General features: G+C 33.4%; 1 protein-coding gene across 5 annotated transcripts in view; it reads right to left on the bottom strand.

Annotated features, from left to right (window-relative positions):
- The window catches only part of LOC123946248 (activating transcription factor 7 interacting protein), a 120,235-nt gene that overhangs the window by 26,600 nt on the left and 68,252 nt on the right, over window positions 1-25,383 (bottom strand). For all 5 annotated transcript variants that reach the window (XM_046011654.1, XM_046011653.1, XM_046011655.1 and 2 more), the window contains 4 exons: window positions 24,054-24,191; window positions 13,835-13,900; window positions 3,078-3,154; window positions 2,413-2,501 (listed from right to left, as the gene is read on the bottom strand). In XM_046011654.1, the coding sequence (XP_045867610.1) occupies window positions 2,413-2,501; window positions 3,078-3,154; window positions 13,835-13,900; window positions 24,054-24,191 (370 nt within the window). The remainder of the gene's footprint in view (window positions 1-2,412; window positions 2,502-3,077; window positions 3,155-13,834; window positions 13,901-24,053; window positions 24,192-25,383) is intronic.

Here is a 25,383-nt window from a genome sequence, read left to right as displayed (position 1 = left end):
AAAAATACAATAAAGTCTTTTATAATAAATTTTCTTACAGAGTTAAGTTTTATAAATTCTTAGAATTTATAGACGCATTTTTACATCTGTATTTGGCACACAGCTTATGATTAATATGGAAGACTGCTCAGTATCAAGACAGTGTCTGAAAATTATTATCATCACCTTAGAGTAATTGGAAAAATGACTGAAAAACAGTAAAAATTTGGTAAAGTGGTAGATATTTTTGTACATTTCTGTAATATATTTTACATTAAAAATATAAATGCCTTAGGACACCGACAAGATATAAACTCAGAAATCTAGTAAAAGTCATCACTATTAATGAATAAAATAAGCTTGGTCATGGTATTTTATCACCTGGACCATGTGTGAAACCTCTATCTGTGGATCAAGTTTTACGGAATTACCTGGCAAGAGCTAACTAATATGGGGAGGCTGCCTCTACTGACACTCTAGTGACATTATATGATTTGGGAAATAAAAGAGTAAAGATGGGAGATGAATTAAAAAATAAGGGAACTGATACCAAAGACCGGAAAAAAAATCAAAATGCTGGTCACTGGAGTCTTAAATAATTTTGGTTTAACTATTTGTTTATTCTCATTTGAATGGGTTTCAAACTGATGGACCAAGTGTCTTTCACACTGATCTGTAGTCTTTCCAAACTCAAAGGCACATTAGAGCAGCAATCTTAATCTTCACTGTTATCCAGGGGAACACCTGGGATTACGGAGACCCTCTCAGGAAGCTGGCAATGTCAAAACGATTTTTATAACAATAATAAGATTTCACCATGTAAGTATTTGCACTGACAGAGCAAAAGCAATGGTGAGTATAACTTGATGCCTCAGTACAAAACTCAAGGTAGTGAGTGGTACCAAATGATCACTGCATTCCTTACCACCACACATTTACAGTAAAAAACAAAGTGAGCTTCACTGAAGAATGGCCATAATTCAGTAATAAAAAATATTAATTTTATTAAATCTCAACCCTTAAATACAGGTCTTCTAAATGTTCTGTGTGAAGAAATAGGTAATACACAGCAAGCATTACCACTGCATGCTGAAGCAGCACGGGTGGCTCAAGGGTAAGTGCTTGTACTAATACTGTTAAGAGTTACAGAGCTGAGCTAAAAGCCTTTTACATGGAAGACCATTTTTACTTGAAAGAAGATTTACAGACATACTGTGATTATTCATATATGAGTATCAGACTAATCTTTTCTTAAAAATAAACCATGGCAGTCAGTTCAAAGAAAATAACTGCAATGGTACAATTTGAGCTTATTGGCAATGATACAATTTGAGTTTGAAAACAAAAATTAGAAATCTGGAAAAACTTGTATCTGCCACTGAGAACATGACAACTTCCCAAATCTTCAAAGATTCTTCTGACAAAAATCAACTGTGAAATAAATGGATTTTTAAAAAGTTTATTAATGAAATGTGTCAACAATGGAAGTCTTACATAACTCAATGAATATTTTCCAAATGATTGACTAATGATAGCACCAAAAGATCCATCCAAGTATAGACAGAAAAATGGATTTCTTTTTTAAAAGAAGGGGGGGCAGACAGAGAGGGGAGAGAGAATTCCAAGCAGACTCCACACTGGGCATGAGCCCAAACAAAACGAAGAGTCAGACACCTAACCGACCACACTACCCAGGTGCCCCAGACTTTCTGTCAAAAGTCAGAAAAGTTTATTGGTATGATTTCACATTCCACTTTTCAACTAACCTTTAATAAACTACTGACTGACTATGCCAAAGAAGAATATCCACAAATCTAAAAGGGCTAGTTCTTTTCCAACTATATATTTGTATGAGGCTGAATTTTCTTCACATATTTCAATGAAAACATAAAACTGCAACAGACTGAATGCAGAGACAGATATAAGAATTTTCAACTATCTTCAACTGTCTTAATGTTTTAAGTTTAAAAGAGATTTGTAAAACTGTAAAGAATAACTCTTCTCACTGTTTTAAGCTTGAAAAAGGTATTTTTCATTAAAACATGTCATTTGTGTTACATGATATATGTTTGTTATGATTTTTAAATAAACATTTAAAATTTTGTTTTAATTTCTACTACAGTAAATACCAATTAGTATAAGCCAAAAAATGAAAGCTCTTTGGATTCTTTATATTATTATTTTAAGATTATACAGGGATATGGAAACCAGAATATTTGAGAACCACTAGAGACTTGAATTTCTATATTTGCATGCATATCTGTAATCCTAACTTTTAAATAAAATTTTGTACTTATTTAATTTTAGATAAATACTTCATTAATCTTAGAACGTATTTATCTTAGATCGCTTTAATTTCAAAAATTTGTAATAAAAGAAAACCAAAACCTTCAGTTCCTAAGAAAATGTTATTTTGGTATTAAAAAATATTACCTGTATTCACAGGGGTTGGAAAGGTTGGTGGTGCACTCTCACTTACATTCCTTTTGGACTCCAGCATCTGTCTCACTGTGCCTGCATTTCTACAAAATATATATATATATATATACAAATAGTCAATGAAAATGCCATTCAGGAGGACATCATTTTATGAATAGAGAAAGCAGTGGCCGATAGGGGAAAGCACGGCAAGACCTGGGTATTGTAAACTAAAGTGCAAATGAATGCAGAGGTAAAGATGGCACATAGACTTCAGCATGCTGGTGTCTATGGAATTAAGGAAGAGTCTTTCTCTTATATTCTAATGTCCTCAACACTTTAACAAAAAGCCAAACGTACATCCTGGTATCTAAGATATTAGTTTTTATCACCCTTGATCAAAATATTTCTCAATTACTTTGCAAGAATACTATTTAGCACAAGTGGTTAAAGAAATCTTCAATAAGCAAAGAAAGTCTCAAAATAAATTAGCAAAACCAGTAACCACAAATGAACAATTACAACAAAACAAAAAAAGAAGAAAATCTAAATCCAGTATACCAAACACTTATCTCTAAAAAAATAAATAGGAATACATTCCAAAATTTTCCTGTAAAATAAAGAAAATCAGAGCCTTGTTCTGTTATTTAAAAATTTGAAAGACTGTTTACAATTCTCACCTGTACGGCACATTGTTATTATTGCTGTTGGCATCAACTACAGACTTTCCTGGTGATACTGGTGGGTTTGGTAGATTCTGGGGGAGAAAAACACCCAGGTAAAATAAAACCCAATTCACAAGGAATCTTTAAAAATATGACCTTAATTTGACCTATTGTGACTATTTCGTAACATAAAAGAATGTTGGATTACTTACTATGTTGTGCACCAGAAACCGGTATTATAAAAAAAAAAACACACAAAAAACCTTATATGTTTTCTCTATATATTACCTGTTACTTCCAGAAAATATTACTAGAGTTGAAAAAAGCCAGAGCTTTGAATCTTGACATTACCACTTAAACAAATTATTTAACCCACTGCAACAATTGTGTGAAAGATTAATAATTCCTATACCTCAGTTTTTTAAGATGAGTAAATAGAGAATGTGAAAATGTTTACATGCTGTAAGGATTCAATAAATACTGATAATATGAATCTGAAGAATAACTAGACATATTTATTCAAAATCAAGTGAATGCCTACTACATACCACACACAGCAGGCACCAAATTACCAACAGGAACTCAACAGAGTACATATTTATTCTTTTCCAGAAATAGTTGATTACCAATAAAATGGTGCCTAAGGCCACAAATCAAAATTATTTTTTCAATTATTGTTTAAAAAATAACTACTTGCCACTACGTGACTGATAACTTCATAAAAAGGTATTTCAATTCTAAACTTAATTATTAACTAATTTCAGCCTTTTCCCCCTTAAAATAAGGAATACAGAAATGGAATTCTTATACATATACATATTAATTATCATTACTTGTGCCTCTGTCAATAATTATACTATCATCATTTTATTTCTTAAATTAAGAAATATAAATAATTCTGCTCGATTTAATTAATGAGTAGTAATAATAAACATTAAAACAAAGGTGGTAGGTGCTTAAAATCACATCAAGTAGATGCCACTAATCACTCTCTTCAATCAACCAATCTTGATCCTTTTTACAGGATAAAAGAATAACTTTGACCAACAAGTATAGCATTATACTAGTTATACGGATAGAGAAGAGACAAAATTACAATGAATTGCTCAAAAGGTGCTTAAAATCTGCCTGTGGACAAAAACACATGAAACAAATAGAAAAACAAATTAAAGTAACAGTGCAGTGCTGACAGAAAAACTTTTCTAAAAAGTTTTTGAGGAAAATGCATCTTCATATAGGTTAGTACACTGAAAATAGCTAAGATGAAGATAAAGAACATTTCAAGGAGAAAAACAGAAAAAGGAGGAGTAAAAGCATAATAAATAAATACAACTGGCTTGGAAGATGGGATGGCCACTGGATGGAAGACCTTAAGTACTACAGTGTAGTGACACCAGCAGATGACAGAATAGGAAGACTAACACCTTCATCCCTCATGGGATGGATCAAATTTCCTTTGTCAGAATTCCAGAAGCCAGTCAAGAGGTTATAGGACCCCAAGCAATAGCAAGGCAAAGAAGAAGTGCTTTGCAGTCATTGGGCAAGTCTGTTGTACTTATCCACCATATCCCCCTCCTGATACAGTACAGCACAATCAAAATTTCTCATTTCTGGCTTCTCCTTCAAAAAGGAAAGAGAAGTGGCACCTGGGTGGGCTCAGTGGGTTAAGCCTCTGCCTTTAGCTCAGGTCATGATCTCAGGGTCCTGGGATAGAGTCCCGCATCAGGCTCTCTGCTCGGCAGGGAGCCTGCTTCCTCCTCTCTCTCTCTCTGCCTGCTTGTGATCTCTATCAAAAAAATAAATAAAATCTTTAAAAAAAAAAAAAAAAAAGGGAAAGAGAAAAGTGGACCTTTCATGCAATATTCTGGCTTCTCTGGGGACTGTCCAAAGCACTGGTTTCTGTTTCACCTGATCTGGAGGAAGTAGTACATGTTGGATGTCTAGTGGCCACATGAGAACAAAGATGAGCCTATTAGCTTGGTACAGCACCAGAAAAAACATTCTAACACAGACAGCAGGGGGACCTCCAAAAGCATGGCTTATAAAACCAAAACTGGGGGCGCATGGGTGGCTCAGTTGGTTAAGCGACTACCTTCGGTTCAGGTCATGATCCCGCAGTCCTGGGATCGAGTCCCACATCGGGCTCCCAGCTCCATGGGGAGCCTGCTTCTCCCTCTGACCTCCCCTCTCATGCTCTCTTACTCTGTCTCTCTCTCAAATAAATAAAATCTTAAAACAAACAAACAAAACTGTAATATGGAAGACAGATGTCAGTGGAGAGTTTCTGAGTAGAAAGAGACAAGCCTCTTCAGATAAAAAGCTATACTCACAAGCTCAGAGAAATCATACACACACAAGCTCAGAGAAAATACATCTCTAGAAAAGGCCTGAGAGGTCCCAAAGTATATGCCTGACCTGAACAGTAAAGGTGTTCCTCTGTACAAAGAACTGTGAAAAGACAGGGAAAGGTGGTTCTTTTTTTCAAATGCCCAAATTTCAATCTAAGAGAACTAAACATAGAGCCCCAACAGGGAAATACAGCCCCAACAAAAAAATAAATCTCCAGAAACTGACCCTAAAAAAAAATGGGGATCCGTGAATTACCCATTAAAGAATTCAAAATAACCAACATCAAGATGTTCAACGGGGTAAAAGAGAACACAGAAAGAAAACTGAAAGAAATTATAAAAATCATTCATGAAGAAATAAAAATTTTAACAAAGAAATAGAAACTCTAAAATAGAAACAAAAGAAATTCTGGATCTGAAGAATAACTGAATTGAAAAATTCACTATATGGGATCAACACCAGACTGTACCAAGCTGAATAAAGATTTAGTGGACTTGATGACAAGTTATTTGAAATTATCAAATTACAAAAGCAAAAGAAAAGAGAAGAAAAAAGTGAACAGAGCCCAAAGGATTTATAAGGCACCACTGAAAAAACCAATACATGAATATGGGAATCTAAGAATAGAAGAGAGGAAAATAGCAGAAGGCGTTTGCAAATAATGGCCCCAAACTCTCCAAATTTGAGGGTTCTCAAATTCAAAAAGCTCAGAAACTTCCAAATAGAATAACTCACAGATCTATACTGAAAAACATAGTCAAGGTGTCAAAAGTCAAAGATAAAAAATTTTAAAATAACAAAAGAAAAGCAACCCCTTACATTTAAGGTAGCTCCCATAAGATTGTCGGTAGTTTTCTCAGCAGATACCTAGAAGGCTACAAGGGGGTGGGATGATATATTCAAAGTGTGGAATAAGAAAACTACCAAGCAAAAATACTATATCCAGCAAAACTTTTATTCAAAAATTAAGGCAAAATTAAGATTTTCCTAGATTAAAAAAACCGGGGAAGTTTATGACCATTAGATCTGCAATATACACACACACATAAAATGCTAAAATGGGTTCTTCAAGTGAAAATGAAAGGATATGAGATGGCAACTTGAAAGCATACAAACAGATGAAATTCTCTGATAAAGGTAAATACAGAATCCTGAATTACTATCACTATAAAGTTGGTGCAGTAAATCACATGTAATTGTACACATTTAGGTGTAAAAGTAACTGTAAATTTATGTTAAAGGATATAGAATTTTAAAAAGATATAATAAAACTAATAAAGTTGTAGAGGCAGAAGTTCTTAAATATGATTAAAGTTGCTACCAGTTAAAATAGTTTATATAATTCCCCATGGTAATCATAGATAAAATACCTATAGAAGATACATAAAAGGACATTATATAATGACAAAAGCACTAACTGACCAAATACAATATTTATACATATATATACACATAATATCAAGGTCTCAATGTATAAACACTGACAAAATTGAAAAACAAACAGCAATACAATAATAGGAGTTTTCAGTCCATCATTCTATATAACGAGTAGATGATCCAGAGAAACATTCAATTAAGGAAATAGCAAAACTGAACCAATACCAAAGACCAAATGGACCAGACATTTATAGAAATTTTCACCCAACAGCAGAAAAATACAAAATTTTTCTCAAGTGCACACAGAACATTCTCCAGAACAGATCAAATATTGGGTCACAATGGGGCACCTGGGTGGCTCAGTGGGTTAAAGCCTCTGCCTTCGGCTCAGGTCATGATCCCAGGGTCCTGGGATCGAGCCCCACATTGGGCTCTCTTCTTAGGAGGGAGCCTGCTTCCACCTCTCTCTCTATCTGCCTGCCTCTCTGCCTACTTGTGATCTCTGCCTGTCAAATAAATAAATAAAATCTTAAAAAAAGAAAATTGGGTCACAAAATAAGCCTTAACAAATTTATAAAAATGAAACTCTGACCAAGTATCTCTTACAACCACAAAGGAACAAGAGTAGAAATCAACAGCAGAAGGAAAAATGGAAAAGTCATATATATGTAGAAATTAAACACTTAAAAAATCTAATATATAAAAAAAGAAATCACAGATATATCAGAAAATGTCTTAAGAAATATAAAAACAAACACAACATACCAAATTTATGGGAAAATTTATGCAGCAAATGTAGTACTAAGAGGAAGATTTATGGTGGTACATGCTTCCATTAAAAAACGAGGAAGATCTCAAATCAACAACCTAACTTTACACTTTAAAGGACCAAAAAAAAAAAAAAAAAAAAAAAAACTACACTCAGAAGAAGGAAGGAAATGATAAAGTTTATAGCAGAAATACACAGAGAACACAAAGTCAATAGAAAAAAAAAATCAACTTAGAGTTGGCATTTCAAAGGATCATAAAATAAGCAAAACTATACCTAGATTACCTGTAAAAAAAGAAAGAAGACATAAATAAATAAAGTCATAAATGAAAGAGGATGCCACATTACAACTGATGCCACAGAATTAAACAGGATCACAAAAGACTACGATAAACAATGATAAAGCAACAAATTGGATAACCCAGAAAAAATGGATAGCTTTCTAGAAATATACATCCAAGACAGAATCAAAAAGAAAATAAAACTTTGAAGAAGATCTACACAGTAGTGAGACTGAATCAGTAATCAAAACCATTCTAATAACAAAAAATACCAAGGACCAAGGCTGCCACGCAGAATTCTACCAGACACTTAAAGAAGAATTAACAGCAGTCTTCCAACTCTTCCAAAGAATTGATGAGGAGGGAAAACTTCCAAACCCATTTTATGAGGCCAGCATACCTGATACCAAAACCAGACACCACAATAAAAGAAAACTACAGCCTAATATCCCTGATGAACTCAACAAAATATTACCAAATCAAATTCACCAGCACACTGAAAGGATTATACAACATGAGTAGGTGAGTAGGTGTGACTTAACTGGAATGCAAGGAGAGCTTCACACAAAAATCAATCAATGTATAAATCAATCAAACACCACATTAACAAAATGAAGGGGGAAAAAAACAACATGATCTTCTTAATTCTTGTAGAAAAGCATTTCCTGTATTTCAACACCCTTTCACGGATTAAAAAAAAAAATTCAACAAATTAGGAATGGAAGGAAGTTACCTCAACATAAAACAACAACAACAACAAAAAAAACCTGTACATCAAAAGCCCACAGCTAACATCACACTCAATGGTGAATCAATTAAAACTTTGCCTCTAAGATCAAGAACAAAGCAAGGTTGCCCACACTCACCAACTTCTGTTCAACATGGTACTGGAAAGATCTCACCAGAGCAATTAAACAAGAAAAAGAAATAAAAGGCGGCCATAATAGAAAGGAAAAAGTGTCATTTTCTCTGTTTGCAGATGATATGATCTTATAGTCAGAGAGCTCTCAAGGTGGGGCACCTGGGTGGCTCAGTCCTTAAGCATCTGCCTTCAATCAGGTCATGATCCCAGTGGCCTGGGATCAAGTGCCACATCAGGCTCCCTGAAGCCTGCTTCTCCCTCTCCCACTCCTCCTGCTTATGTTCTCTCCCTCACAGTCTCTCTGTCAAATAAATAAAATCTTTAAAAAAAAAAAAAAAAAAGGAAGAAAGAATAAAGAAAGAAAGAAGGAAAGCTCTCAAGAGTCCACACAAAAAAGTTCAAACAAATGAATTCAGCAATGGTGCAGGATTAAAAATCATCATCAAGAAAAATCAATCATACTTCTATATACTAACAACAAACAATTTGAGAAACAAATTAAGAAAATAATCCCATTACAATTTCTAAAAGATTAGTAAGTAAACATAACCAAAAAGGCAAAAGACCTTTAAACTGAAAACAAATACTGTAGAATGAAATAAAAGACACAAATAAATGGAGATAGCCCATGTTCATGGACTGGAGCACTTAATACTGTTCAAATGTCCATACTACCCAAAGTGATCAAAAGTTTCCATGTAATTTCTATGAAAATCCAATGTCATTTTTTGCATTAATAGAAAAAAGCATTCTATAATCCATATGGAATATCCAGGACAGAGGAACAAAGTTGGAGGCTTCATACTTCCTGATTTCAAAACATATTACACAAAGATACAGTAATCAAAAACAGTGTGGTTGTGGCATAAAGACAGGCACACAGACCAACAGAACAGAACAGCCCAGAAATAAACTCTCACATGTACAGTCTTTTAACAAATGGTATGAAAACTGGATAGCCAAACACAAAAGACTAAAGTTGCACCATTAAACCATATACAAAAATTAGTTCAAAATCAAAGACCTAAATATAAGACCAAAACTAAAAATTCCTATTAGAAAACATAGGAGGAAAGTTTCATGACATCAAATTTTGCAATGATTTCTTGGATATGACATCAAAAGCACAGGCAACAAAAGCAAAACAAAGGAGGTTACATCAAAACTTAGAAACCTCTGCACATCAAAGGAAAAAATCAACAGAGTGAAAAGGAAACCTATGGAACAGGAGAAAATAACTGGAAATCATATATCTGATAAGGGGTTAACATCCATCCAGAATATATAAAGTCCCATACCTCAACAATTTAAAGCGACTTGATTAAAAAACAGGCAAAGGACCTAAACAGACACTTCTACACTTCTCCAAAGATATGCAAAATAGTCAACAAGTATATGAAAAGATGCTAACCACCACTATTATTAGAGAAATTCAAATCAAAACCACAGTGCAATGCCACCTCAATTCATTAGCATGGCCACTATGACAAAAGAGAAATTAACAAGTGTTGGCAAGAATGTAGAGAAATTGGAACCCCATGCCTTGCTGGTTAAGAATGTAAACTGGTGGGTGCCTGGGTGGCTCAGAGGGTTAAAGCCTCTGCCTTCAGCTTGGGTCATGATCTCAGGATCCTGGGATAGAGCCCTACATCGGGCTCTCTGCTCAGTGGGGAGCCTGTTTCCCCTGCCTACTTGTGATCTCTGTCTGTCAAATAAATAAATAAAATCTTAAAAAAAAAAGAACATAAAACAGTGTGACCTCTTTAGAAAATACTATGGTAACGCCTCAAAAAACTAAAACCAGAATTACCAAATGATCCAGCAATTTCACTTTAGCGTAGATATCCAAAAAGACTTGAAACCAAGATCTTAGAGTTGTCTACACACACATGTTCTTTGTAGCAGTATTCACAAAAGCCAAGAAATGAAAGCAGCCCAAATATCAATCAATCAATGAATGAATAAAGAAAATGCAGTATATACTATATACATGATGTGGAATATTATTCAGCCTTGAAAAGGGAATCTTGTTACATGCTACAATACAGGTATCAGTCACCAAAAACAAAAACAAAAACTAAACAAAACCCAAACACTATAATGACTTCATTTATGAGAACCTAAAGTAGCAAATCATGGAAACAAAAAGTAGCTGAGTGCTGAGGGGAGAGGAAATAAGAGATGTTCTATGGTAGCAGAGCATCAGTTTTGCAAAATGAAAAACACCTGAAGATCTATTACACAGTGTTAATATAGTTAATACTTCTGAATTGTGAAGTTAAAAATGATACATTTTAGATTATGTGTATGTAGCACAAGTAAAACAATTTTAAGAATTTAATAAAAAAATTAAAATGTAGAATAATCTAAAATTTTACTCAATTACATCACTGATTTTTCATAAAAGATGAGAAGTATCTTTATATTTCTTTTATAGTAAGAACTAGAAAGGACAGAAGTTAGAGATAACAGTCATAAGGCAGTAATAGATTAGATTATAAATGTGGACTTAACAGCAAACTGCCCATGAGGGTTTTCTGCTCTTTTAAAAATTAAAATAGAAAATGTTTTAAGGCAAACCTGCATGGTGGGGTTTGTTTTTAACTGGTTAATATCAGAGGATCAAGGAGCAAATCTAAATAGAAGAAAAGCATTTAAAGTATTACTGTTTATTTATTTATTTTAATAAGGGGGAGAACTAAAGTTTTAAACTTTCATTCTGTATTTCTCTTGTTTTTAAAACCTAGCATGACACAGATGTAAAATTATCTTGGATACCATAATTAAACAGAATTAGGACATGAATGAACAAACTGAGATTTCTAGAAATCTCTCACAAAAAGAAAATTTAACAAGAATGGGTAGAAAGATGTCCCAGTTTGGCAATGTAAAACTGGCCTTACCCAAAAGCTAATTAATGAAGGAACAAAATCTGAAAGCTTGAAGACCACCTCAATATTTTTCTTCAAGCATCACATACCCTAATTGTTCAAATTAATCTTTTCTAATCTTTAGGAATTACACCGTATTTGCTGTTTCCATAATACTTACAGCTCTCCATAACAAACCTTTCAGGGATTATAATATTTTCGTATCATTCCTTAAAGTGTGTCTCTGTCTGTCACTTTTAAATATGTAAAGAAGAAGAACTAGAAAGTAGTTCTGAAAGCAAAACAGACAAACACTGGGAAGTATATGGTGGGTAGCATGCTGCTTAGTTCAAACACAGGATAAAAGGGAAGAAGTGGAAATTCGTACTGTACAAAAACAAAGGAAAAATTGCAAAGACCTTTCATTGGTTCAAGCACAGCTAATAAGAAAGATTTAAAAAAAGGTTTACATCAGGGCACCGGGTGGCTCATAATGTCGGCCTTCGGCTCAGGTCATGATCCCAGGGTGCTGGGATGGAGCCCCACATGGGGTTCCCTGCTCAGCAGGGAGCCTGCTTCCCCCTCTTTCTCTCCTTCTGCTTATGTACTTTCTCTCTCTCACTCTCTCTCTCTCAAATCTTTTTTTAAAAAAGATTTACATCAATTTTCTAATCTGAAAAATAAAACAGCGCAATTTTTATTTTATGACAAATAAATGAAGCTGGGAAAAGTGAATCAGGAAATTGTATAATTATAATAAAAAGAATCTTTGGGAATGGTCAAAGGAAGGTTTAGTGAGATTAGTCTGTGTAGAACCAAGATAAAAACTACCAATTGCTCGGGGCGCCTGGGTGGCTCAGTGGGTTAAAGCCTCTGCCTTTCGCTCAGGTCATGATCCCAGGGTCCTGGGATCGAGCCCCGCGTCGAGCTCTCTGCTTGGCAGGGAGCCTGCTTCCTCCTTTCTCTCTCTCTGCCTGCCTCTCTCCCTACTTGTGATCTCTATCTGTCAAATAAATAAATAAAATCTTAAAAAAAAAAAACAAAAAAACAAAAAAAAAACTACCAATTGCTCAAGAAAAAAGAGCAACCAGAGTTTACAAAGTTAAGTAAAAACAACAGAGATGGAGAACAGATTAGCAGTTGCCAGGGGACAGGAACAGGTGGGCGTTGGGGGAAATGAGGTAGGTTTAAACTGTAAAAAGGCAGCATTAGGGAGACCCTTCATGGTAATGGAACAGTTCTAGACCTTGACTATGGTGGAGGTTATATAAATCTACACATGGGATTAAACTTCATAGAACTACACATGTGTACACACACACACACACACATACACGTACATAATAAATTCACATAAAAACTGGTGAGAAATGGTAATGTCTACAGACCACTTAACAGAATTTTATCAATATCTTGGTTTTGATATTATACTGCAGTTACATAAGATTTCACCACTAGGGAAAGGTAGGTGAAAAGTTCACAGGAGTCTATGTACTACATTGCAACTTCGTGCATTATAATTATTTCAAAGTAACTTTATTTAAAGTCAAGTAAAGAATATGTCACAATGAAGACAGAAAAATCCTACAGTAATAATGATTACTACTGAAATAATTTTAGTGGCAATTATTAAGTGCCACACAATGGAGCTCTCACGATAAAGAAATATAATTTGCCCAAATAGAAAAAAAAAGTCAAGAGGAAAAGAAAGAAATTAAACTAAAAACTATAATGCAATATACAAGTGCTATATTAAAAATATGTATTACAGAATAACTAAGGAAATAAGAAAAAGCAAAAGGTAGGCTATACATTGGAGTTTATGTTATGCTACAATGTTTGGACTTAACTACATAGTGGAAGCAAAGAAGAGAAGAGGGATACTCCAGGTAACAGAACACTAATTAACATAGTTTGGCGGAAATAAGAGACTAGACTAGGACACTGGCAAGAATGTAAAAAGAAAAAAACATGGTAAGACAAATCCCAAAGATAATTTTAAAAATGAAACAAAAATATAACTTCCAGAATGCTGTAAAATAGATTAATATAAGTGTTGATACATGTGAACAGTAAATGAGGATTAGAAAAGAGTTAATAATTAGTTCTAGAGCTGTGGCTCCAGAAAGAACATACAGGAAGTACACAGAATGAAATTTCAAATTTCAGACCTGTAATAAAGGAAGACTTTCCTTCTAACTCACCATTTCTTAAGATTACCACTTAAAACTAAATATTAATTATGCAAGAATAGACATCCTTACTTCTTGTCTTTTCTTAAGATCTTCTTTGGCTGCTCCAAAGCGTTTGGTTAACCTGGCTATCTTGGCCTAAAAAAAAAAGCAAAAATGAAACAGAAATCAATTAACATAATAGGATTAAAAAGGAACTCATATATACATTATAAGAAACTCACAAATGAAAGGATCCTGAGAAGATCGCCAACAGCAAAGAAAATAAGGCAAGCTGATTATAAAATATGTATTTGGGAAATACAGAAAATCATAATGAAAACTAAAACGACCTCTGAATTCAATACCCAGAGGTAAACACTCTTAATTTTAGAAGGTTAGCTTCTTCCCTCCTAGAACTCACAAACCAGTACATTTCTGAAAATGTGTAATTGTGGGGATTTTTATTGTTGTTATTTTTTGGTATGTTGTAACTATACAATTTTCTGAGAATTCTGTACTAAACACACTTGTAAGTCATAAAAGACCCAATGCCATGCCTTATGAATATATGTGTAATATACTGAATCATTATTTATACCCTTTATTTCCTAATGGAAATATTCAGTGTTTATCAATGTACTGCTATAGTCAAATAATGCAATTAACAATTTTGTTCTTTCAAATTATTTCCTTGGGTACCACTCACAAAATATAACTTCTGAGACAGAAAATATTTTTAAAGCTCTTGTCTAAATGATTCTTATCTAAATGCTAATTTATATCTAAATTATCTAAGAATTATCAAATATCTAAATGACAATTTCTTTTTCAGAAAGACTTTGCTAATTTGTACATTCAACATCAGAGTATGTGTGGTCATTTAATATTATTCTTTGAAACACTTTCATATTACGTTAATTTTAATACTCTGTCTCAAAAATGTTACCTTGCCACTATTAACATTTCAGTGAAATTATTTGTTCATCATTTATTCTGCTTACATAAGCTGCTTGATCACATACTTGCTCAAATACATATTCACAGAAACTTTAAGGAAAAAAACAGAAAAGAAAAAAAATTATCTCATTACCACATGAGTATTTTGTATTTAAGTCTTTACTAAAGTACAGATGTAATACTCAACTAGTTGTTTCTGTTGCTGTTAACTGCTGCTGCCAATTTTTTTTTAATATTTTATTTATTTATTTGACAGGCAGAGATCACAAGTAGGCAGAGAGGCAGGCAGATAGAGAGGGGGAAGCAGGCTCTCCGCTGAGCAGAGAGCCAGATGTGGGGCTTGATCCCAGGACCCTGGTATCATGCATGACCTGAGCCGAACGAAGACAGAGGCTTTAACCCACTGAGCCACCCAGGCGCCCCATACTGCCAATTTTTTTAAGCTTTTATTTTTGTTTTGTTTTGTTTTTTAGAGAGAGAGTGAGTGGCGCAAGCACAAGCTGAGGAAGAAACAGAGAAAGAATCTCAAAAAACTCCCTGCTCAGCACAGAGCCTAAAGCAGGGGCTGGATCTCACAACCCTGAGATCATGACCTGAGCCAAAATCAAGAGACGCGCAACTCACTGAACCATCCAAATACCCCACTGCCGCTGCCATTTTATGTTAAATATATTTTCAAGAAATTTAAATTAAACTTCTGAGTGTGTTCATGAGGCCCACCTAAGGAAGAACTCTTCCAGAAAAATTCTTTAATATAAGCATATCATACAAAGAAAATGATATTATTTACTTTTAAAGTTTCTTTCAGAAAGTAGCCACTTCTGAAGGAGACCCCAAACCTAACAAAGTATTTAAGTCCATTGAGAGAGCCTATGAACTCAATCACATATGACCCTGAGGATGAAGATTTTGCTTAGGACTTGAGTATTTGTGCATATTTATTAATACCAAAGACATACAGCATAATTTTATATTCTTAATACGGATTTACCTTCCTATGATTAAAATATTTCAAATCATTTTTTTCAAGAAAGATATAGGGGAAGGTGTTTTCTGTACCACAATTTATGCAAGAATGTTTTTCATTCTTGAGTCTACCTGGTGGATAGTCTATAAGTTGCGTAGTTTGTACAGTACTATTATACTACTTTTATTTAAAACTCATTTTGTATATTATATATAATATATTGTATATTTGTATATTATATATATTCCATATATATATTCCATATATATATATATATATATATATGGAAAGGTCTAGAAGGAATAAATACCAAAGTTACAAATGGTTACTTCTAGAGGTTAGAATTGGCAGGCAATGAGGGAGAATGTAAAAAGGATTTCACTGTCCTGTAAATCCTGTAAAAGGATTTCAAGTCATATACATCTGTAATATTTAAATGCTTTTTAAAAATGATTTTATCACTTAAAAAATTAAGCTATCAGAGAAATTAAAATCAAAATCTGGATACTGACTCGCTGTCTGCCATTTAATATTATAAAAAAAGAAATAAAAAACCAGCCTTTTTCTTATTTTAATCTAGGAAACTGTGCAATTTTTCAAAATTGTAATTCAAAATATCTGTCATAATGTTTCTAAGACTAGGTCTCTAGTAAGTATTATGTGAGATTTTTTTTTAAGAAACTATATAAACAAGTCAGATTTTAGTCTAGGAAAGGGATATTCTATAATTATGTCTTTACTACTTTTATTTCATTTTGCTCTTGGTTTCTTTCTTAGGCATATCTATTTCTCATATAGGCATAAGGGTAGCTATTTAAATATAAGTCACATAAATTGTTGTGATTCAGACACACTGAGCCTTATTTAGCAAGCTAGGCAAACCAGCGATTTCCTTGCATAAATTATGCACCAAGGAACCTCTTAGGAAATAATTATCTGAGAAAAGAGCTAATCAAGCATCAAGTCTGACTTAACAAAATATTAGCATTCAAAAAAAGCTACTGAATAAATGGATACATATATCCATTCTTCAAAACTGTCTCTTGGATTAGACAGTCATGGATTTACTTGGTGGGGGGGCTATTTTCAGTTAAAACTACTTAAAACAGCATTTTATAAATTATAACCAATGAAATACTGTATTCCAGGGTGTGTTGACAGCTTTTCCATTTCCATGAAAAAAATCCACTTGAAATTTTGAGTATTTTGAATTTGTACAATAATTTGAAAGGGATCAAGTTTTCCTATCTAGGAACACAGTACATTTACAGTTGACTTGTTGACTCAGATTTTCTTTTTCTGTCCTTTTTCCTCACAGTGGTCTTAAAATTTTCTTTTATTTTTAACTACTTATTTATTTTTAAATATCTACCATATGTGAAACCTTTATCTCATATCTTCTCATTGTTCATTGTTGATATACAGAAAAACTATTAGAAGTTTTTCTTCAATCAGGTAGTTTCTAAACTTCTTACTTTCTCTACAGTTTGCCAAATTAATTTCATTGTGTTCCCAATCATTACTCTTAATTTCTTTTTCCTGTCGTTATTTTATTACTCAGACTGCTACCAAAACTCCAAATAGCAGCATAGATAACAGAAGATAACAGACGCCTTTGTCCTAGTCTCAACTTCAATGGAATTACTTCCATGATCCCTACTAAATATGATATGGGTTATAATCTGAACAGAGTTTCTTATAATCTTAGGCTTTCTACTTGCTCACTAAATAAAATGGACATCATAGGTGTAAAGTTATATGTAATAATGTTCTCTTAAAGAAATCTCCTCTGGATCTTTGTCTCCTTTTTCAATCCTTATCTAGTTTATTTGTACTCATTATTTATAAATAAAAAATTAATCTACTTTTAGTCTTCACAAAAGAATAAGGTTTTGTCTTCATTGCTTGGTATTCAAAAAGGGTTGGGTTTTTTACATTTCATTAATTTATTAACTCTCTCTTCCTTCTGGGAGTTTAGTTTGTAATTGTCTCTTCCTAGCACAGAAGATGAAGATATAACGTTCTTCTCTTTTCCTGTTCAGGAGTAATGAATTTAAAATTATAAATTTCCCTTTGAATACTGCTGTGGCTTTCATTAGTAGTTTTGATATGTAGTACTTTAATTACAGTTCTGATTTAAAGAGCAGAGAATTTCCATTTTTACTTCCTCTCTACAACTATCTGAAAATATGTTTTGGTGAGGGAGTTATGGTCTGGGAGGGGTAGAAAAGCTAAATATTTGTTGATAATTTCTCTTTTTATTATACATTTGCTACTGACTCCACAGCAAATGACAGCTATCTCCATTTTAAGACTTTCTTATAAGTTGCTAGAATTCTCATCGTGACAATGCATCAGATTAATAAATCTAAAAATTATACTACCTTATAATTAAAAAAATAATTAAAATCATGGAACTAATGTTGAGATTTATTTTACCATCTGACATCTCTGTAAAAGCAAAAATACACAAAAACTCTTTCATGATTCCGGAAGTAACCAATCCCTCAGGCACCTAGGTGGCTCAGTCAGTTAAGCGTCTGCCTTCAGCTCAGGTCATGATCCCTGCTCAGGCTATGATTCACACTCAGGTCACGATTCAAGAGTCCCTAAATATTGCACTCCCTGCTCAGCAGGGAGTCTTCTTCCCCTCTACCCCAGCCCCTCCCCCTGCTCCCGCTCTCTTTCTCTCTCAATTAAATAAAAAATCTTAAAAAAAAAAAAAGAAAAAGAAAAAGAAAGGCAACCAACCTTAAAGAAATATACAAGATATCCCAATGCTGAAAATTATTTTCAGCTCTTATAAAAATATTTAGTACACAGAAATAAGAAAACAAGCCAATAATTTACAACAGGCTTTAATAAAAGGAAGTGGACAAGTCATATCACACAACAAATCAATTATTAAAACCTTAAAAATGATTTTAAATAATCCCAAACTAGTCTATTTTTAAAATATGTAAGAAAGACAATAAGAAAATCTATCAAAAATCTACTTTCCTGTAGCTACAGAGAAATTTATACCTTAAAAATTTTAGCAGAAAAGAGAACTCCCTGAATTTTCCTCTAAAGATAAAGTCTACATGATTCAATTCTATTCTCTCACCGAATTTTTCAATGTATTATAAATTTTTACACTATTGCAAAAGGATCATGAGTCTCTTAAAGGTATATTTTTATAATAACTGCTGCATTTTTAAAAAGAGGGCCCTGATACTAAAATTTGTTATTATATTAATTTATTCCTTAAAGCAAAATACCTGAACCCAATTTAAGTATTTGTTTCCAATTGTGTTAACTTTGAATTTTATAAAATTCATACTGGATTTTGCCAAAGTCAGTCAGATACAGTAAATGAATATAAATATGCAAATCGGGAAGATGTACTCATCAACTGCTATGGAATGAGATATAGTATATATACAGTAGCATTTTTAAAATGTTTATTGTTAGCTGTAACTAAAAAACAGTAAATAATTTAGCAAAGTATATAATTATTTGCTGAAGTATGTGATATATAAGCTTTAAATACTGGAGAACGCAAAAGTAATATTAGTAAAAATACCAGAACAGAGTGATATCACCAAAAATGACTGAGTAGGGAACTTCAGCGTTCATTCCCTTCCCAAAAGCAACTAATGAGCTGACATATATTTTTAGAATCAACTTTTGCACAACTCTGGAATCTATTCAAAAACTCCAAACAGTGGGGTGCCTACGTGGCTCAGCCGGTTTCCAACTCCTTATCTCAGCTCACATCTTGATCTCAGGGTCAGAAAAGCCAAGGGGAAGACCTAGGGAAGAATAAAGCTGCTACTTTACAGTAAGAGAGCACTGTGGTCTTCTAGGTTGCCTATTCATTTTTCCCCACACCCAGATCAGCAGTGGCTGTAAAGATGACAGCATGCCTGGTGTAGGCTTCTAGTGCCACAGGAAGCATATGGACCTTATTTTCACTGGCATCTCCCTTAAGGCCCATCACACAGGCCAGCCTTTGTTTCACCCAACTCAAGTAATTCCGAAGGCTGGAGCAACATCCCAGACAACTTTTCCTTAAAAGCTTTGGCACAGCAGCCTGAGGCAAAGGACAACAATTTGGACAAGCAATAAACAGAAAAGCCTGGGTAAGAAAAGGTTGGAAAAGGTGATACAGGACACAAAAGGGACTCTAAAAGCTCTTGAATAGAGACTATACAGATGCCCAAGGGAAAAAAGCAAAAAATAGCCTGAAAAGACCCTAAGCTTTCACTTAAGCAAGTAGAAGTGAAGGATAAGGCAAGCTGGATAGGGCAAGCTGTAAATGGCCTGGTTAATTAGCACTGAAGGAGTGCCTCAACAGAGCCAATCTGCAAAGACTGTGTGAGTATTTTTTTCCTTCTTCCTTTTTTCTTTTTTATGCTTCAAGCATTTAAAATAACTGGCAGAACATCACCTGACCACTAAGCTAATGAAACACCAAACTTTAGGGGCCCCACACAACAAAGAATTTATACTTTCCAAAAACATTTTAGAAGTCATAAACCAACAAATAACAAATCACAACAAGAAGCATCAACAAACTCTGGTAGTGAGGAAAAAAATCTGATTCCCAGAACTGCCACAATATAATACTCAAAATACTCAAATTTCAACATAAAATTAGAAGGCATACAAAGAAACAAGAAATAAGAAAATATGGGCCAGGGGCTCCTAGGAGGCTCAGTAGGGTAAGCCTCTGCCTTTGGCTCAGGTGATGATCTTAGGGTCCTGTTTGGCAGGGAGCCTGCTTCCTCCTCTCTCTGCCTGCCTCTCTGCCTACTTGTGATCTCTCTCTGTCAAATAAATAAATAAATATCTTTAAAAAAAAAAAAGTATGGGCCATTCACAGAACAAAAATAATGAAAAGAAAGATAGCTCAGGTATTGGACTTACTAGACAAAGACTTTAAATAAATTGATTAAAAATCTGTTCGAAGAACTAAAAGAAACAATGAACAAAAAACTTTAAAAAATGAGAAGAAACAGGAAAACAATGTCTCACTAAGCAGAATACCAAAGAGACAGAAACTGTGTAAAGAAAACATATAGAAATTCTAGAGCAGAAAGTGTATTAATTGAAATAAACTTAGCAGTGGGGCACCTGGGGGGCTCAGTAGGTTAAACATCCAACTCTTTATTTTGGCTCAGGTCATGATCTCGGGGTTGTGAGACTGAGTACCACATCAGGCTCTGCGCTGGGCATGAGCCAGCTTAAGAGTCTCTCTTCCCTCTCCCACTATACCTCCCCCACCTCTCTTTAAAAAAAAAGTTATACATGGATTTTTGACTATATCAGGGGAGGGGATCAGCACCCCAAGCCCAGCATTATTCAAGGGTCAACCATTTATATAACACATACCCATTATATTATATACTATATAGCTATATATATTTTCGTTTTTTCTTTAATGATTATTCTGGAAATTACACTTAACATCTTGAATACCTACTTATTTTGAATAGTATACAAATACTTTCAATAGCATATAAATATAATTAAATATCACTTAGGCATAAAAAGGAATGTAGTACTGATACATGCTACATTGTGTATGAACCCTGAAAATGTTATGCAAAGAGAAAGAAGCCAACAAAAAGTCACATATTATAGGATTCTGTTCGTAAAAAAATATGCAGAATAGATAAATCAATAGAGACAGAAAGCTGATTAGTGGTTGCCAAGGACTAGGGGAAAGGGAAAGTGACTATTTAATGGACATAATGTTTTCTTTTGGGTTAATGAAAATGTTCTATAACTAGACAGAGATGAGAGTCACACAATGTAAATGAACCAAATGCCAGTGAATTGTAAAGTAAAAACAGTTATTTTGCTATTGAATTTTACTTCCACTAAAAACTAAATATCAGAAAAACCTAGAAAGAGACAGGGACTAAACGAGCTTAGTACAATTTAAATAAATAGAATGGTAAGGGCAGATCACTACAGGTAACTTAAATGGGAGAAACAGTATGAAGGTGAAGGCCTAAAATGAAAATACTATGAACACTGATACTCTGTAGGACAGTGTAGCAATTGGTAGGTATTAGGAAAAGTAGATCAAAAACTAGAAGATCCAGAAATTAAAAATTAAAAAATGAATGATGACACTTTGTTGAGGAATCTGGACTATACAGAGGAGAATGAAACAAACAGTATTTAAGAAAGATGAGTACAATCATTGGGAAGGACCAGTAAGGACTTAAAAAAAATAGAACCAGAGTAATCATGTAAAAGGCTATTGCTATAATCAAGGGAATGGAAAAGGAAAATATATTTACAGTACTATACCCATATTAACTGAAAAAAATCCACATGTAAATGGACCTGTGCCTGTGAAAAGTGAGAGGAAGCAAAAAATAGACTTTTGTAAGAAATAAAAGTTATAATTTGGCAATCCACTGTATATGTGAAATGACTAAAAGAAATCAATTTCCAAGAACTCAAAAACTATCAATGAGAAGAAAAATGGGAAGATACTGTTGGAAGATTTGTCTAAGGATTCAAGAATTACAAGTAAGAGGAACAATGGTATGGGGCATTAATTTGTGGAGAAGAGAATGTTTTGGCATTTAAAGGATTCAGATTCTGAGGCTACCAGGTAACATCAAAGTGAAAAGTTTATTAAGTGTTAAGAGATCTGGACTTGCATGTTATATGAGAATATGCGAGTCAAAGTCTCAGATTTTTTAAAAAACACTAAATGAGAAACAACGAATGAAACCACTCTTTAAATCCTCAAACATTTTAAAATTCTAATTCAAAATTCTCGACCATATTAGTAAAATAAAGTTTAATAATTAAATAACACTATCACTATGAGAAAGACCTGCTAAAGGTAAGAAAGAGGACTCGTAACATACTACATGGTACATAACAAAATTACTACAAAGATCTTATTATTTAAAAAGTCTCTACTTCAAATAAAATTAACAATATGAACCCAAGAAGATAACTTTCAGGCTAAGAAATATATAAATTCTAGTCACATTTGGTTGCAATTTGTTTTATAACTAGAAAACAGTGACTTTATTTTCATGGACCCCTTTTCCCTCATTTATAAAGTAAGGGTCTACAAGTGGTTTGCAAACTCAGCATCTGTAGACTATGCTCTTATTTCAGATAGCCTAATAGAAACCACGCATTTACTATATGACAGAATGAATGTATTGATAAAAATTTCCAGGTTCTTAGTCTTGGAATAAAATGATTTACTACAGCATGTTATCATGTGTTCATTTCAGTCATTTAGAAGCTCTGGCACTATATGTGTATATATGTGTATAGTTATATTTAATAAAAAAAGGAAAGTAAAAATCATTAACAAATATAAATTAACAAACTAAGATCTTTACATCATAAGATCCATGGCAGGAAGTGGGTTAATATAAAAAGAATCACTTACAATAAATATTATTTGGTACTTATGACATGCTAGATAATACCAGCCTTTCCTCAGTGACTAAGGCTCTCTTAATGGGTTGAACTATACGAGAAGTTCATATATTGAAGTCTGAACCCTAAGTATTCTCTGATTGTGATTCAATTTGTAAAGAGGGTCTTTACAAAGGTAATTAAGATGAGGTTATACTGGAGTAGGATGGGCCCCAATCCAATCCAACTGATATCCTTGTAAAAAGGGGAAATATGGGTGTGTAGCATGCAAGTGCGCGCACGTGCGTGCGCACACACACATATAGTGCCATATGAAGACAAAAGACTTCCACAAGGCAAGGAATGTCCAAGACTGTCAGTGTACCATCAGAAGCTAGAGGAAGGAGACACATGGAAAAGAGTCTTTCTTATAGCCTTCAAAGAGAACCAATTCTTCCAACACGTTGATCATAGACTTTTAGCCTCCAGAGCTATGAGACAGTACTTCTCTGTTGTTTAAGCTACCAGTTTACGGTACTTTTTTTTATGACAGCCCTAGCAAACTAATGGTGCCTCTTTTTACTTCTAATATTTAGAAGTTAAATGTAATTATTATCAACTTTGAAAACGTATCCCGCAAAACAAGTAATAAAAATAATGAAGTGTGTAAACCTGGCGATTCACAGACCTGTACCCCTGGAGATAAAAATACATTATATGTTTATTAAAAAAAAAAAATTGGAAGGGGAGGCGAACCATAAGAGACTATGGACTCTGAAAAACAACCTGAGGGTTTTGAAGGGTCAGGGGTGGGAGTTTGGGGGAACAGGTGGTGGGTAATAGGGAGGGCACGTTTTGCATGGAGCACTGGGTGTTGTGCAAAAACAATGAATACTGTTACGCTGAAAAAATAAATAAAATGGAAAAAAAAAAAGAAAAAAGAAAAGAAAAAAAAATAATGACACAAGGGTATACAATTCAAATCAGTATACGAACCTGTAGTTCCGTAATAACTGTTTTATGCCTCTTGTTACATTCAATCTTTTCAACTCGTGTTTTCAATTCTGCCAAAGTCTTATCAAATACAGCACACTGTAGTGCACACAATTTTTCTTCCAGCAACCACTGTACAACCTAAAGAGTTATATTTCTTTGTTACAGTCAAAGACAGCATTTCAGCAAGCAGCAGAGTACATACTCTTAAGGACTAGTAAGACAGTTATAATGTATTGATTAGTTTCAAGAGAAAACACGCTGGCATTCATAACACAATGATATCTGCTAAAAGCCTCTACTTCTACATGTGTCTACTATGACAAAATTATACTAAAAATAGAAAATTTCCAGAGGGTAAAATTTTATAAATAATTTTATACTGAGGTTTTAATATTTATTTCTCATACCTTCTGTGATTCAAAGGAAATCAGTTAAAGGACCAGTTTTTAAAATTTCTCATCTGTTGCAGATGATATTTTTGTGAGACTAAGAATATCACTGCACTATGAAATTTCTATAAAATATTTCTAAATGCCTACTTACAATTTACATTATTTATCTTATTATGGGTCCCTAACAAATAGAATACATAGTACGTGTCCACAATCCATACTTGAGTAACACTGTTCCAGAGGAATACATTCTTAGTACACATATAAGTTTCAAAATTCACATATCTATCTTCGTATTTATAACAGCTCTGTAAAAAGGACTAAACATTATTATCTCCATATGACAAATAAAAAAAGCTGGGAAAGAAAAATGGCACTTTTTCATTGCCTCACTAATTAACTGCTTTTTTCTAATATGAGTATTTATACTGTATCTTAGTGGAAGAAGGATATTGGTCTAAAACATAGATTATTTATAATTTCATTAAAATATGTAAGACTTTAAAAAATTAATTTCACTGGACTTTCATATTCCTCTTAAAAAGGCATCTATCATACACATCTGTTAATACATTTAGAAAAGTATATTAAATACTACATGTTTTCAATATTTCTAACTCTAGTTTCATAGATACAGGCAGATGTTTCTAAAGTTTGTATTTTAAATACTTCCTTTCCCTAGTCATTCTAAGGCCCTGCCCCTACTATTTTTAATAGTAAGCCTAAAGAACATAACAAAGAGTTATAACGTAGGAACTCGTAACCATAACCACCTTATAATGAAGATTAAAAAGTTAATGTATTTTTTAAAAGTTAAAATATAAGACTCTAATATTTCCACAGAATAAAATTCAATATGAAAGAAAAAATAAAATCCAAAAACTCTTTTAAAAAGAATCAAAGTTTTAAAAATTAAATTATTAAGAATAAGCTCAACC

This window comes from Meles meles, chromosome 7 (genome assembly GCF_922984935.1).
Source record: "Meles meles chromosome 7, mMelMel3.1 paternal haplotype, whole genome shotgun sequence".
In the NCBI taxonomy this organism is placed as follows: Eukaryota; Metazoa; Chordata; class Mammalia; order Carnivora; family Mustelidae; genus Meles; species Meles meles.
This window is presented reverse-complemented; position numbering and strand designations above follow the sequence as displayed.